The sequence below is a fragment of the Perognathus longimembris genome, chromosome 25 (assembly GCF_023159225.1).
Source record: "Perognathus longimembris pacificus isolate PPM17 chromosome 25, ASM2315922v1, whole genome shotgun sequence".
Taxonomy (NCBI): Eukaryota; Metazoa; Chordata; class Mammalia; order Rodentia; family Heteromyidae; genus Perognathus; species Perognathus longimembris.
The window spans coordinates 4,347,054-4,363,791 of record NC_063185.1 but is presented as its reverse complement, the minus strand read 5'-3'; the positions used below and the strand labels follow the sequence as shown (position 1 = coordinate 4,363,791).

General features: G+C 43.7%; 1 protein-coding gene across 6 annotated transcripts in view; it reads left to right on the top strand.

Moving 5' to 3' along the window:
- Positions 1-1,726: 1,726 nt before the first annotated feature.
- Positions 1,727-16,738, top strand: part of Uimc1 (ubiquitin interaction motif containing 1) — an 86,897-nt gene continuing 71,885 nt past the window's right edge. For 5 of the 6 annotated variants that reach the window (XM_048333928.1, XM_048333927.1, XM_048333926.1 and 2 more), the window contains exons 1-3: positions 1,727-1,761; positions 9,338-9,492; positions 13,383-13,467. In XM_048333928.1, the coding sequence (XP_048189885.1) occupies positions 1,755-1,761; positions 9,338-9,492; positions 13,383-13,467 (247 nt within the window). In that variant the 5' untranslated portion in view covers positions 1,727-1,754. Of the gene's footprint in view, positions 1,762-3,036; positions 3,154-9,337; positions 9,493-13,382; positions 13,468-16,738 lie in introns of those variants that run through there. The other variant, XM_048333925.1, reaches the window with a different exon arrangement.

Here is a 16,738-nt window from a genome sequence, read left to right as displayed (position 1 = left end):
GTTGTCTCCAATTAACCACCAAAACAAACAAAAGGAAACAATAAAAAAGCTGGACATGGAGCTGTGGCTCAAGTGGTAGCCTTGAGCACAAAAGCTCAGATGCAGTGTCTAGGCCCTGAGTTCAAGCCTCAGGAACCGCACACACATGAAAAAGGTTCTAACCTTGATTCATCTATTAATTACAAACCTTAAGAGTTTCTTTGGCTCATACATTCTCAGTTGTCTTACCTGTCAGCAATGTATTCTCTTGGGATTCTACTGTTTTTATTCTTACTTTCTAGGATTCTTGTCATACATGGTTGATATTCCCTGTGGTAACATAATAATTTGTTGTTGTATTGCTCTACTAGGGCCTATTTCCAGTTAGCCACTCTCCCCTGGGTGGGCGCATTTTTTAGTTTTTAGCTGTAGTACACTGTTCAGCCATAATCATCTTGGTTCAAGTCTGTTTTCTCCTTTGAAGGAACCTAAGATATCATTTGTTTGTTCCCTAATGTGGCATTACTCAGGTTGAGAGTATAATCATTTTTATGATTCTTGACAGCCATTGCCAAATTCCTCCCTGGATAGATTATGCTTGTTTATAAGGCACTATCAATGCACAAATATGTTTATTTTCTTACAATTCAGTTAGCATTGAGTTTTGTCAGTTGTATTCATTCTTGCTAATACATATTTGGTGAGAATGTTATTTTGTCCTTCTTCCTTCTTTCCACCCCTTTCTCCCTCCCTCTCTCCCTTCCTCTCCTCCCCACTTTTTTTGTGTGCTAGATCTGGGGCTTGAACTCAAGGCCCGGGAACTGTTTCTTAGACTCTGCTCAATGCTGGCTCTCTACCACTTGAGCCACATTTCCGCTTCTGGCCTTTTGCTGGTTAATTGGAGATAAGAGTCTTACAGACTTTCCTACTTAGTCTGGCTTCAAATTGAGATCCTCAGATCTCAAACTCCTGATTAGTTAGGTTGCAGGCATGAGCTCTTCATCTTAAGGCTAGCACTCTACCACTTGAGCCACAGCGCCACTTCATTTTTTTTCTGTTTATGTGGTACTGAGGAATAGAACCCAGGGCTTCAGGCATGCTAGGCAAGCACTCTACCACTAAGCCATGATTAAATTTGATAGGAGAAAAATTCTGAGATGGTGGCTGGGAACATGGCTTAGTGGTAGAGTGCTTGCCTAACATGCAGGAAACCCTGGCTTTGATTTCTCAGCACCACATAAGCAGAAAAAGCTGGAAGTGGCTCTGTGTCTCAAGAGGTAGAGTGTGAGCCTTGAACAAAAAGAAGTCAGGGACAGTGCTCAGGCCCTGAGTCCAAGCCCCAGGACTGGCAAAAAAAAAAAAAAAATCTGAGATGTCTTCATCCTGGAGGATGGAGAGATTCAGGGAAAATGTGGAGATCAATCAGTTAACAAGTCTCGGGCCAAGAAGACCACCATTTCAGGTTTCTGAATGTATGTTAAAAACAAGCCTTTACTCAAATCCCTTGAGCCAAGTCTCCAGGCCTTTTTGCCCCTACCCTCATCTTTGGGTGAGATCAGCCCTTAGCCTGGTCTGTCCATGTAGGTTTAAACAACTGATGCTCTCCTCTTTCAATTTTTTTTTTTTTTGCCAGTCCTGGTGCTTGAACTCAGGGCCTGAGCACTGTCCCTGTCTTCCTTTTGCTCAAAGCTAGCACTCTACCACTTGAGCCACAGCACCAGGTCTGGCTTTTTCTGTTTATGTGGTGCTGGGGAATCGAACCCAGGGCTTCATGCATGCTAGGCAAGCACTCTACCACTAAGCCACATTCCCAGCCCTCTTTCAAATTTTTGTTATTACAGAAAGGCTCTTAGCTGTGGTTCGGCAGATGTGCTTCCAACTGTCCCCTAGCCTTGCTGTTGGTAGCTGCTGTACTCTGTCCCAGGACTGGTCACTCATTTTCTGGCTAGCTTTGGCAATGTACAATAAAATTCTTAGTTGAGGAATCCCGTGGACTTGTTGAATTGAAACCCCCTCCTACAACTACTTAAAACAACAATGAAAAGGCTATTGGACTAAAAAATTTTGATTTATCCAGATGCACTGTAGTCACAAACTGACATGATGGATAACTAATTAAGGATAATTAAAGGTATCTATTTAATAGATTCAATTTATGCAATTTTGAGATCAATATTAAAGGCATTACACCAGGACTGCTCTGTGTGTGTGTGTGTGTGTGTGTGTGTGTGTGTGTGTGTGCCAGTCCTGGGGCTTGAATTCAGGACCTAGGCTCTGTCCCTGAGCTTTTTGTTTTGCGCGAGACTAGTGCTCTACCACGAGCCACAGTTCCACTTCAGGTTTTTTGAGGAGTTATTTGGAGCCTCACAGACTTTCCTACCGAGGATTCAAACCACGATCCTCATATCTCAGCTTCCTGATTTGCTAGGATGACAGATGTAGCCACTGGCTCTGTGTGTGTGTGTGTGTGTGTGTGTGTGTGTGTGTGCGCACATGCTACTAATATTCTGGCTAGAACTCAGGACTTCATGCTCTCACTTGGCCTTTTCTGCTCATGGCTGATGCTCTGCTACTTGAACCACTCCTCCCATCTGGCTTTTTGTTGGCTAGCTAGAGATGGAGTCTCCAGGACTTTGCTCCCAGGCTGGCTTCGAACTGCGATCCGCCCTCAGCCTGCCAGGCTAGGATTACAGCCGTGGGTCGGGACTTCACGGAGTTAGGTGTCCACCGGGGCTTCCCGCACCGCAACTTGCGGGGAATTTGTAAGCAGTCGCGTTGGCCCCACAGCTCCCGACACAGGCGCGTCAAAGGCCCGGGAGCCTCCGTGAGGCCGCGCAGTGGTGCCGGGGCCCCGTCGCCGTCGCTGGGCTTCCCCTCCAACGGTCCGAGGAGCAGGCTTAATCCACCGTTGGTCCAGCGCGCGTGCCGCGACGGCCCGGCGCCCCTCCCCCCGCGCGTCTGCGCAGTTGGTACGTCCCGGCGGCGGCCCCTCCCCCCCCGGAGCGCCGCTTGGTTCCGCCCACAGTGTGCTGCGCCTGCGCCGGCCGCGGCCGCGTCTCCGCCCCGGGAGCTTCGGTTGCGCGCGCGCCCGGCTTCCCTCACTTCTGACGTTGTAACCGCTCGCGGCCCTCGGCGCGCCCCGAGAGGGCTTCGGTGGAGCGGCCGGCGGACTCGGTGAGTACCGTCGGGTCTCCTCACACTCGCCGCTCTGCATCCCTCGCCTGCCCGAACGCGGGGCCGCGACCGGTTCCCGACCGGAGGGGCGCCTCCCGACGCCCGGGGGCTTCCGACCGGTCCCTGCTGCGCTCTTCGTCCTGGACTCGGGTGGGTTCCCTCCCACTGGCCTCTAGGCGGGCCCGGGCGGCACACGCGGGCCCCGGAGCTCCGGTGGCGGACCCTGGTCCTCGGGGACGCGGCGGGTTCCTCTGTCAGCCCGCGGCGGCGGCCTCGGCCCTCCTCGGCATCGCCGGCGTTCTCGGAGCCGTTTGCCTCCGCGGGACGGGGAGGCCCGGCCCCCCGCCTGCGGCCCCCGCAGGCCTGGCCGCCCCTCCGCCCCGCGGACCCCGGTCGCCTTCACGCTCCCAGGTACCGTCCTGTGCGCGCGCGCCGGTCCTGGGGCTTGAACTTGGACTTAAGGCCTGGGCGCTGTCCCTAAAGCTGTGCCAGCCAAAGCTGACGCTCCACCACTTGAGCCACCGCTACACTTTGGCTTGTTGGTGGCTCGTAGATACGACTATTACAGATTTTCCTGTCCGGGCTGTCACGGTCCTCAGATCGCAGTCTCCTGCACAGCTAGGATGACAGGTGTGAGCCACCTGCGCTCAGCTCTCCCAAGTGCCTAGACTGGGACTCAGTTTCGGTAGTGGGGGCCATAGCCCATATTGGTGGGGTATGTGTGTATCTGAGTAGCCCAGGTCAGCCTGCAGCTCGCCCCCTCCATGCCTCCTCCTCCCCTGGGAGAGGAAGCTGTTCTTTGGAAATCTTCATTATCATATACTTACCTACCCTGTTGTAATCCAGCGGCCGGCCAGGCCTTCTGTACACGTGGGCAGTCAACTTGTTGAGGATTGGGGAACATCTTTCCTAGTGATGGAGCTGGGTTTGAATTCTGTGCTTGGTCTTGCATGGAGTCTCTCTGTTGTACTCAACCGGTGGAACACTCAGGAAAAGTGAAAAGTTAGGCTGCTGTCTTCACTGTTCCTGTCATGGAGCCAATGCCTTCTGGTTGAATCAATGTTCCTTTTGCGACAGCTGTGTATCACTTCATTTTGTGTGTGTGCGCGTGCATGTGCGCGTGCGCGCACGCGCGCCCCTCACACCGCCCCCCCCCCCATTTATCCGGGAGTGGCATTGCACGCCAGCCATTACTGGGGCTTGAACTCAGGGCCTGGGTGCTGTTTTAGCTATTTTCTGTAAGGCTGGATGCTACCACCCTGCCAGCTCCACTTCCAGCTTTTTGCTTGTTATTTGGCGTTAGAGTCATGGAATTTTGAATCATGATTCTCAGATCTCAGCCTCCTGAGTATCTAGGATTAAAGTGAGTTGCCAGTGCCTATCTACCATCTATGACAAGACATAGATAGCCACATGAAGTGTGCCACTTCTGGTTAGTGAGAGGAATAACCTCTAGTATGCCTAAGGTACCTAGAAACAGTAATTACTGTTGTTCAGGGTATGTTTGAATTCTGTTCTCACATAATTGTTCTAAATTGAGCTGAGTATGAGCTAGGAAGTCCAAGTTTCAAGAGTGTATATGTGTGTGAGTGTAGGTGGGTGTGTAGTTGCCTATTTCTGCCTGCCTTTTCTCAGTTAAACAGTTAAACTCATTGTAAGTTTTTAGCAGTTACACAGAGTTCAAAATCACTGTAATCAGTTAATGAAGAGCTTGGTACCAAGTTTCTCAAATTCTGACTTGTTTGGTGTCAGTCATTTATAAAGGATTGTTCTGAAGGTCTCTATGCCCCCAGGCTTTGAAAACTGTTTTGACAGGCTTGATTCCTAGAATGTCAAGGTTTTAAATTAACTTGTCAGTGATTGTTCTTCAGATAGATTAAGGTGATGGTGTGCTGAAAGAAAATGACTATCTCCCCAATTGGTGTTTTTTTTTTTTTTTTTCTTTAAGGATACCACTAGAAATACTGCCTTTGAAATAAACAAGTTGCATTACTGGGGTCACATTTTTTGCTTGTTCATCCTTAGAGAGTTGTTTTTCACAGGCAGAGATAGTACGTTCTAAAGTCTAGTCCAACTAAGGTCTAGCTGTCATATAATGAGCTGTTCATCCTGAAGGGTAGCAGCTTAAAAACTGGTTGAGTACTGGAGGTCTGGCTCAAGTGGTAGAGAGCCTGTCAGGCAAATACAAAAGTCCTAATTTCAAACCCCAATATTGCCACCCCCCTCCCTCCTAAAAAAAGGAGGAGGATATCTTGGCTTGCTTATTTAAATTACCTAGAAAGTAACTTCACTCAGAATTACTGTGGAAACAGTAATTTAGTGTGGCTAAATCTCTCTTTTTGTGCTGGTATTGAGGCTTGAACTTTGAGACTGTGTGTTGTGTCTCCTTAGCTTTTTTGCTGTAGGCTAGTGTTCTACGACTAGAGTGCTACTTCTGGCTTTTTGGTAGTTAATTGGAGATAAGAGTCTCATTGATTTTCTTGTCAAGATTGGCTTTGAACTACTACCTTCAGATCTCAGCCTCTTGATTAGCAAGGATTATAAGATGTAAGCCACCAGTGCCTAGCTACACAGCCATCTATATTTAAGGAAGAATAAAGAAGGAGGTTTTACATTAATTACCTTAATGCCTACGTTATATGGACTCCTGACAGACAGTAAGATGTAACCACTCTTGGGAGTAATTGAAAGATTGAGAAGTTTATAGCAAGTTAATATTTCTCTGTTTTGAGGCAGAGAACCCTCCTGCATTTAAAAAATTGAAGTGAAAGTTATAAAATCTATCATTTGTATTTAAGTAGCTTTCAGTAAATTCACAAGGTTGTACATGGTGTATATTTTCTAAGTCTACAATATTTTCATTATCTCTCAAAGAAGCCCCATTGTATGTTTTCCTTCCCCAGGCTGTAGCAATTATTTATCTACTTTATGTCTCAGTGGGATTATCTGTTGTGGATGTTTCTTACAAATGGATTATATAATGTGTCTTTTTGTCTTTCAGTCTGACTTCTTTGATTTAGCATGTTTACAAGATTCATCCATATTTTAGCATAAATCATTATGGAGAAAAAAACTCAAACCTTTAAGGTATAATCACCAACTGAGAGTGCAAGGCCCTGAGTTCAAGTCTCACTACCTATACAAAAATTAATTTAGTAGCTATGGCTTTTTTTTTTTTTTTTTGGTTGGTCGTGGGGCTTGGACTCCAGGTCTGGTGCTGTCCCTGAGCTTTTTTGCTCAAGGCTAGCATTCTACCACTTTGAGCCACAGTGCCACTTCCGGTTTTCTGATGGTTAATTGGAGATAAGAGTCTCAGATTTCCTTTTCTGCTCTGGCTGGCTTCAAACTTCTTTCCTCAGATCTCAGCTCCTGAGTAGCCAGGATTACAGGTGTGAGCCACTAGTGCCAAGTTTAGCTATGACTTTTCATAGATTCTTTTTTTTTTGCCAGTCCTGGGCCTTGGACTCGGCCTGAGCACTGTCCCAAGCTTCTTTTTGCTCAAGGCTAGCACTCTGCCACTTGAGCCGCAGCACCACTTCTGGCCATTTTCTGTATATGTGGTGCTGGGGAATTGAGCCAAGGGCTTCATGTATACAAGGCAAGCGCTCTTGCCACTAGGCCATATCCCCAGCCATAGAATCTTTAAATCAGATGAGCGAGGTCCTTCCTTCCTGCCTTCTTGCCTGTCTGCCTGCCTTGTTTCCTTCCCCTCCCCTCTCTCTTCCCTCTTTCCTCACCTCTATTACCTTTCCTTCCCCTCCCCCTTCAGGAGGTCCTCATGGATCTCCTCTCCCCTCTTCTCTTTCCCTTCCTTTCCCTTCCCTTCCCTTCCCCTTCCCCTTCCCCTTCTCTCCCCTACCCCCCCAAAAACTCATAATCCCCTTGCCTCAGACTCTTGAGCATCTGGGAGCCACTGTACCTGGCTGAAGGCATTGGTATTTAACCCCCCCCCCCCCCCACACACACAAACAACCCTTAAAAAACCCAGCTTAGGCCAAGAGTGCTGATGGCTCACTTATAATCCTAGCTACTCTGGAGACTTGAGATCTGAGGATTATGGTCCTAACCACAAAAAAGCCAGAAGTGGATGTGTGGCTCAAGTGGTAGAATGCTAACCTTGAGCAGAAAAATGTCAGGGACAGCGGCAGGGTCTCTGAGTTAAGCCCCAGGACCAGCACACAGACACACACACAGACACACACACACACACACACACACACACACACACGTACGTTAGGTTCATTATTAATGGGCCATCAAGGAAAACTAGTTATATAACTTAATGTATGAGGAACCAGGATAAATTGTTATATTACTGCTGTTAAATATCCGGGCACAGGTGGCTCACACCTGTAATCCTAGCTACTCAGGAGGCTGAGATCACAATTCAAAGCCAACCCGGGCAGGAAAGTCTGTGAGACTCTTTATTTCCAGAAAACTGGAAGTGGCACTATGGCTCAAGTGGTAGAGTTGTAGCCTTGAGCTAAAGAGCTCAGGCCCAGAGTTCAAGCACCACTGACCAAAAATAAAAAGTATCTTCATATAGGGCTGGGAATGTGGCTTAGTGGTAAAGTGCTTGACTTGTGTGCACGAAGCCCTGGGTTCAATTCCTCAGTACCACATAAACAGAAAAAGCCAGAAGTAGTGCTGTGGCTCACATGGTAGAGTGCTAGCCTTGAGCAAAAGAAGCTCAGGGATAATACCCAGGCTCTGAGTTCAAGCCCTAGGACTAGCAAAAAAAGAAAGAAAGAAAAATAAGAGGATCACCATAGAGAAAAAAAAAAGTCTCCTGTAAAGAAATAGAAAAATAGAAAAAGAAAACAAGTTTTAGTGAGTAGTAGAAAAATTCCAAAGTCGGGGCTGGGGATATGGCCTAGTGGCAAGAGTGCCTGCCTCATATACATGAGGCCCTGGGTTTGATTCCCCAGTACCACATATACAGAAAATGGCCAGAAGTGGCACTGTGGCTCAAGTGGCAGAGTGCTAGCCTTGAGGGGGAAAAAAAAAAAAAAAAAGAAGCCAGGGACAGTGCTCAGGCCCTGAGTCCAAGCCCCAGGACTGGCAAAAAAAAAAAAAAAAAAAAGGAGAAGAAAAATTCCAAAGTCCAGATATACTTCCCTTAGATTAGTAACTTTTTCATTGAATTGTTTCTAAGGTTTATTTTGGGTTGGTTTTTTTTTTTTGGTGCTGGTCTTGGGCCTGGGCACTGTTTCTAAGCCTTTTTGTGCTCAAGGGTAGCGTTCTACCACTTGAGCTACAATGCTACTTTCGGCTTTTTCCAAGTAGTTTATTGGAGATAAAAGTCTCATGGGGGGCTGGGGATATGGCCTAGTGGCAAGAGTGCTTGCCTCATATACATGAAGCCCTGGGTTCGATTCCCCAGCACCACATATATGGAAAACGGCCAGAAGTGGCGCTATGGCTCAAGTGGCAGAGTGCTAGCCTTGAACAAAAAGAAACCAGGGATAGTGCTCAGGCCCTGAGTCCAAGCTCCAAGACTGGCCAAAAATAAAAAAATAAAAATAAAGTCTCATGGACTTTTCTGCCTGGGTTGGCTTCGAACCATCATCCTCAGATTTCAGCCTCCTGACTTAACTAGGGTTAGAGGCATGAGCCACTGGCACTCAGCTTTTTTTTTTTTTTGCCAATCATGGGACTTGAACTCAGGGTCTGAGCACTGTCCCTGGCTTTTCTTAAGCTCAAGGCTTGCACTCTACCACTTGAGCCACAGTGCCACTTCTGGCTTTTTCTGCTTATGTGGTACTGAGGAATTGAAACCAGGGCTTCATGCATGCTAGGTAAGCACTCTACCGCTAAGCTACATTCCCAGCCCCAGCTTTTTTTTTCCAGTCCTGGGCTTGGAACTCAGGGCCTGAGCACTGTCTCTGGCCTCTTTTTGCTCAAGGATAACACTCTACCACTTGAGCAACAGTGCCACTTCTGGCTTTTTCTGTATATGTGGTGCTGAGGAATTGAACCCATGGCTTCATGCATGCTAGGCAAACACTCTACCACTAGGCCATATTCCAAGCCCAGCCCCAGTTTTTTGTTGTTGGTCTTGTCATTTGTGGGGCTTGAATTCAGGGCCTTGCCACTTTCCCTGAGCCTCTTTTGCTCAAGGCTCACAGTACCACTTCTTCTAAAGTCTTATACTTTGAGTAAATTATTTGACTTTGTATTTCAGGTGAAAAGATGGCACGGAGAAAGAAAAAAATTAAAGAAGCCTTAGAATCTCAGAAACTGGAGAAGGAGAATGCTGAAACTCCCAGTTCTGTCAGTGGCAGGAGGAAGCGTAAACTTGAAGATGCTTTCATTGTGATATCTGACAGTGATGGAGAGGTCAGTGTTCTGAAAAGTAGAGCCATGGGTCTCAATCTTGACTCTTTATCCATGAATGGCTTGTTTGTGACTACCTTCATGCTAGCTTGCCTGCCAAGACAATGCAATTTTTACTCAGTTTCATTTTGGTTTGTAACTGGAACTGTAAATTACTTGGCTGTAAGTAATAATGCTATTTGGCTGAAGATGGATTATAGTTGTGTGTTTTAAAATATTAACATAGCCATGCTAATTTTAAAACTATTAGAATAAATCAGATACAAATATTAATTTTTGTGTTTCTGAAAAGTGAGAGAAAGTAAACAGAAATGCAGCTGGGGATGTAGTCCAGTGGTGGAACACTTGGTGAGCATATATGAGATTGGAAAAAGGAGGAGGGAAGAAATGAGAATGCTCTGTGGGTTTTTTGTTTGTTTGTTTTGGTGCTAGTCCTGGGGCTTGAACTCAGGGCCTGTTGCTGTCCCTGAGCTTTTGTGCTCAGAGCTAGTGCTCTACCAATTGAGACACAGCTCTTTTTGATAGGTAATAGATGAGTCTTCTAGACTTTCCTGCCTGGACTGGCTTCTAACCTCAACCCTCACTTAGATCTCAGCCTCTTGAGTAGCTAGGATTACAGGTATAAGCTCCCAGTCTTTTTTAATAGAAGAATTACTCATTCAAGCTATAAAATTAGAGTCATCTTGGAATTTAGAGATCAGCTAGTTGTTATTATATTTTTGTTGTAATTCTGCAGTTTGAATTTAGGGTCTGTACTCAGCTATGGGTTGAGAAAGGGTCGCAAACTTTTCTGCTTGTATTTGCCTTCTGATCTTAGCTCCAGAAGCTAGAATTATAGGTTTGAGCCACTGGTTTCAGCTTGTGATTGGCCCGGCCTGTTTTAAATTAGACTATGTACATGTGACAGATAATCCGGATATCATGTCATGTTAGTTGTTTTAACTACCATATCTCCACCCCTACCCCCCCTTTTTAAAAAATTATTTATTAATTAAACAAATTTATTTATTTATTTATTTATTTATTTATTTTTGCCAGTCCTGGGGCTTGGACTCAGGGCCTGAGCACTGTCCCTGGCTTCTTTTTGCTCAAGGCTGGCACTCTGCCACTTGAGCCACAGCACCACTTCTGGCCATTTTTCTGTATATGTGGTGCTGGGGAATCGAACCCAGGGCCTCATGTATATGAGGCAGGCACTCTTGCCACTAGGCCATATCCCCAGCCCCATTAAACAAATTTTTTTAAATTTAATTTATTTATTAATTGAACATAAATTTTTTTGACAAGGTGTTGGGCAAAAAGGGTACAGTTACATAGTAGGGTAGTGTGTACATTTCTTGTGATATCTTATGCCCTGTTTTTCTTTCCCTTCCCTAGGTCAGGTAGACCTATATAAAATACACAATGTACCAAGAACATATACAGTAGCCATGTGGCCTACGCCCAAGAAAATTGGCCTAGGGCTTTAAATGTAATGTTGATATTAGACAATATGTCGACAGTAGTCTTATATGAACGTACATACATAGCTTTTGAGCTATTGTATTCCACTGAGAGGTCAATTTTTGACCTTTATATGTTGAGTAGTTGTTTGGTTTTAGTTACATACTGTTGGGTCGCTGACCCAATCCTGTGGGAAATACCATTTGACAAGCAGGTTTTGGTTTCACAGACCTGGTCTCTACTGTCTCTCCGTCACCCCTTCTTAACAGTCATATATCAGGGAGATCATACCCCTTTGTTTTCTGTGTTCTAGGCTTGTCTCGCTCAACATTATTTGTTCGAGTTCTGACCATTTCCCTGCGAATAACAATATTTCACCATTCCTAATCGCTATATAGTATTCGATTGTGTATAGGTACCATATTTTTTTGATCCATTCATCTGTGGAGGGGCATCTGGGTTGTTTCCATATTTTGGCTACTGTGAATTGTGCAGTGATAAACATGGAAGTACAAATGTCTTTTTGATATCTTGGGACCTGCTGTTCAGGATAGATGCCAAGGAGTGGTATGGCTGGGTCATAGGGTAGGTCTATATTGAGCTTTTTTTGGGATTTTTTTTTTTTTTATTAATTGGACATAAATTTTTTTACAAGGTGTTGTGCAAAGAGGGTGCAGTTACATAGTAGGGCAGTGTGTACATTTCTTATGATATCTTACGACCTGTTTTTCTATCCCTTGTCTAGGTCAGGTTGACATATATGCAATATACAATGTATCAAGAACATATACAGTATTCACAGACTTGGTCTCTACTGTCTCTCCGTCTCCCTTTGTTAACAGTCATATATCAGGGAGATTATGCCCCTTTGTTTTCTGTGTTCTAGGCTTGTCTCACTCAACATTATTTGTTCGAGTTCTGACCATTTCCCTGCGAATAACAGTATTTCACCATTCCTAATCGCTATGTAGTATTCCATTGTGTATAAGTACCATATTTTTTGGATCCATTCGTCTGTGGAGGGGCATCTGGGTTGTTTCCATATTTTAGCTATTGTGAATTGTGCCGCGATAAACATGGAAGTACAAATGCCTTTTTGATATCTTGGATTTTGCTGTTTAGGATAGATGCCTAGGAGTGGTATGGCTGGGTCATAGGGTAGGTCTATATTGAGCTTTTTGAGAAACCTCCATACTGTTCTCCAAAGTGGTTGTACTAATTTGCACTCCCACCAGCATTGGAGAAGGGTTCCTCTTTGCCCGTACCCCCTCCAGCATTTGTTGTTGCCTGAGTTCAGAGTATAGGCCATTCTAACTGGGGTGAGGTGGTATCTCAGGGTTGTTTTTATTTGCATTTCCTTTACTGCCAGGGATGTTGAACATTTTCTCATATGTTTCTTTGCCATTTTTATCTCTTCTCTTGTGAAGTCTCTCTTTAGCTCCTTTGCCCATTTCCTAATTGGTTTATTGGGCTTGGAGGGGCTTGGTTTTCTGAGTTCTCTGTAGATGACAGATATTAGGCTTTTGTCTGTTGCTGTGCTGGTAAATATCCTTTCCCATATGGTTGGCTGTCTTTCTGTTTTGGTGGCTATGTCCTTAGCTGTGCAGAAACTTTTTAATTTGTAGTAGTCCCATTTGTCGAGTCTTTCCCCTATTTGTTGTGCCCCTGGGACTCTATTCAGGAAGTTCCTTCCTGTGCCTATAAGTTCTAGCGTCTTTCCTACTCTGTCCTTCAGTAGTTTCAAGGATTCAGGTCTGATGTAGAGGTCCTTGATCCATTTTGAGTTGATCTTGGTGCATGGTGATAGGCTTGGGTCTACTTTGAGTTTTCTGCATATGGCTGCCCAGTTCTCCCAGTACCAGTAGTTGAAGAGGCTATGTTTATTCCATTGTATGTCTTTAGCTCCTTTGTCGAATATCAGCTGACTGTAGGAGTGCAGTTTTATTTCTGGATTTTCAATTCTAATCCATTGGTCTTCCGGTCTGTTCCCCCCCTTTTTTTTGGCACTGAGATTTAACTCAGGGCCTTGTATTTGCCAGGAAGGAGGTCTGGCACTTTATCTATATACCTCCTGCTCATTTTTATATTGGCTACTTTTGAGGTAGGGTTTTGTTTTATGCTCCAGCTGGCCTGGGCTTTGATTTGCTTACTTGTTCTTTCCCATTTTGCTGGTGATAAAAGGTATGCGCCATTGTACCCAGTCATTGGTTGAGATAGAGTTTTACAAACTTCCATGCTTGGACTGGCCTTGAATTGTCATCCCTTAATCTCTGCCTCCTAAGTACCTATGATTACAGGCTTGAGCCACTATGTGCTGCTTGTTTCATGTTGTATATGTACATCTGTAGCAATCACTGATTGTTTGAAGGCCTTTATTAACTATAAGGAGATAGGAGGAATTACTACTTTCAGTGGCAGCCATCCTGATCGTAATTCTTGTTTTTTAACAGGAACCAAAGGAGGAGAATGGATTGCAGAACGTGGAGACAAAACAGTCGAATAGAGCAAATTGTTTGGCTAAAAGAAAAATTGCACGTATGTTTTCAGTTTGGGGCTGAATTGATAGTACTGTTTTCATTAGGAAAAGAAGATTCTCTAAATAAGGATGTATATGCATCCTTAGTCTAGATTTTGTTAAGTTATAGAAGCTGCTTAGAGAGATACATACAGCTTATTCATTTTGACTTATTAGAGTGTCGGCATTAAAAATGTGATCTTCAGGGATAGACACTTATTGACTTGAATCCTTGATTTACCCTTACTATGTAGATCTTGGATACTCATTGCTTTCAACTAGCCTCTGTTTTCTCATCAGTAGAATTCAGAGAATACCTAGAAACTCACTTAGACAATCACATAACGGTGCTCTTACTGTTTTCGCCATTAGGATTCTTTTGGGGCGTTTTGCATTCTCTCCTATTTGTTACTCAATTATGAAGTTATTTAATCATTATCATTTTTGCATTTTAATGTGATACACATTGTTCAAGTATTTCAGTTAACATTACAGGATAACAGTTAAAATTATGGCTAATTGAAGATAAAGCTTTTCTTTCATTGTTAATTTGAATTGTGATATAAGGCGAAGTTTGCAAACTTGTCAAGTATAAACAAATTTTTGTTAAATTATTGTACTTTATATAGTTCTAGTTATTTTAATGGCCAGGTCTATTTAATGTTTTCAAGTTACTTTCTGTCTTGAGAATTATTAGCAATAATTACTTTTTATTTTTTGTCTGAGACCTGATTTCAAACTTGTTATCTGATGCTTTTGCTCATTGACTAGTGCTCTGCCACCTGGGCCAAGCTTCCAACCCCCATTTTTTTGTGTGCTGGTCCTGTGACTTGAACTCAAGGTCAGGGTGCTGTCCTTTAGCTTTTTTACTTAAGGCTAGCACTCTGCCACTTGAGCCATAGTTTCACTTCTAGCTTTGTGGTGGTTAAATGGAGATAAGAGTTTTTATGGACTTTCCTGTCCAGGTGGCTTTGAACCATGATCTTCAGAGGTTAGCCTCCATAGTAGTTAGGATTGTTGGTTTAAGCCACTGGTGCCTGGCTGTAGGTTTGTTATTTTTAAAATTTAATTATACCATGCTTTTTATTAAACCCAGTGGGACAGCCTGTCTTTCTATTATGTTTAGACCATTTACATTCAATATAATTTTAGTAATAGATTAAAATTTACCATTTTAGATGATGATTGTTTACTTTTTCTGTCCATATTTGTTGATCATTATTTTGATTCTCTTATTTCTATTATTGGCTGATTATTCCTGTCAAACTGTATGTTGCTCTAGGGATAATAGAACACACACACACACACACACACACACACACACACACACATTTAGTTAAAGCCAACCTTTAAGTAATGTCAAATAGCTTCATCTTGATCTATAGTATAAAGACTGCAACAACAGTATCTGCCCTTCCCCCATTTCAACAGAAAAAACTGGGCATGATGGTGCACACCTATCATCCAGTCCTCTGGGGGAAAGCATAAATAGGATCACAGTTTAGGTGTGAACTTAGACAAAAAGCAAGACCCTTTCTTAAAATAACTAGCTAAAAACAGAGTTCAGTGGTAGAGCAGCAAGTGTGAGGCCCTGACTTCAAACCCTAGTACCATTCCCCAGACACAAATGGAGTGGTTTAGTGTAGACCTAGGTAAATATGGTGAGAGTAGTATTGCTACTATTAAGATGAAGGGCCTCAGGAAAAAATAAAACTGAGTTGCTAATGACTTATGGTTAAACTTTGCTTTTCCTTGAGATGAAGGAAAGATTTAGGGAAGTCCAGGGAAAAAACAAGAAGGTTTCCTGGAAACATAAGGCATATCATGTAGTATGGCATCAGGCCATGTAGTGTGGCCAAGATGTCATCATTTGGCAGGAATAAACTTGAGGAAGATGGCTACTGTGTATTTTCTGTGTTTAGGCTCACCATGGCCTACCTGCAGCATTTACAACTAGAATAAATGGGGATAATAAATACCTTCACTTTATGTAAGTAGGTTATATATGGTCACAATAAGCCCAGCACGAATATTAATGTAGACCAGCTTTATACAGATATTCTGTCCTCAGATGAAAAAGATAGTAGTTACCTTTTTTGGGGGGTGGGGGTGTAACTAATTACCCCCATCTGAGGTTTTATTTATTTATTAATTTTTTTTATTGTTAAGTAGTTGTACAAAGAGGTTACAATTCCATAAATCAGGTTGTGAGTACAATATATGTTGACCAGTGTGGTTCCTTTCATTGTTCTTTCTTGGTTCTCCCCCCTCCCCCCCGTACTATGTAGACATGGTAACCTAACCTTTAACTCTGGATTCTCCAGCCTCTGCCCTCAGCTGGCAGGCATGTATTCCCAGAGTCAACCTTATTCTGGGGTCTTACACAATAGTAAACTTAGTGTGTGTGTGTGTGTGTGTGTGTGTGTGTGTGTGTGTGTGACTGAGATTTGAACTGTAAGTACCATTAAGTTCAAATGGTACAATTTGAGCTATGCCATAGCCCTAGCCCTAGCAGTGAACTTCTTGTTTTATTCTTTCTTACTTATAAGTTAGGTGTTGGTGGCTCCCATATGTAATCCTAACTGCTTAATAGGCTGAGATCAACGGATCATGGTTTAAAGTCAGCCTGGTCAGGAAAGTCTGTGAGACTTTTTGGGGGGTTGTTATTTCTTTTCCATTTTTTTCCCATTTTTTCTTTTTGAGATGATACTGCTCTGTAGCCTAGGCAGGGAATAAACTTTGTGATTTTCCTGTTTCAGTCTCCTGAGTGTTGGGTTTACAAGTGTGGACCATCACACCTGGGTTGGTGTTTTGATTTTTATTTTGTTTTTGTGTTTTCTATATCCCTAGAGAGTAGTGGGGTATGGACTCAAGTGCTCTACCACTTGAATCACACCCCACCCATTTTTGTTTAATTATTCAGGTAAGAGCTAGCATTTTTTTACTTGGGCCAAGCTTGACCATCAGACCATCATCCTGTTTAGGCCTCCCATATAGCTTGGATGACAGGCATTCACTGCCACACTAGCTTTTTTGTTGAGATGGGGATGGGAGGTCTCATTAACTTTTTGCCAGAGCTAGCTGAAATCTCCCCTATCTGCTTTCTGAGGAGCTAGAATTAAAGGTATGACCCATTACCCCTGCCTGTTTTTTGATGAATCTCGATTACTGCAAATATAACCACTGATTCAGATAAACAGGGCAAGAAGTCTTTATTAGCTGCGTAGTGACTGCACCCACTCTGCGGGTAGTAGAGTGCAGCATTGACCTCTCTCTCAGCAGGGATTTTAA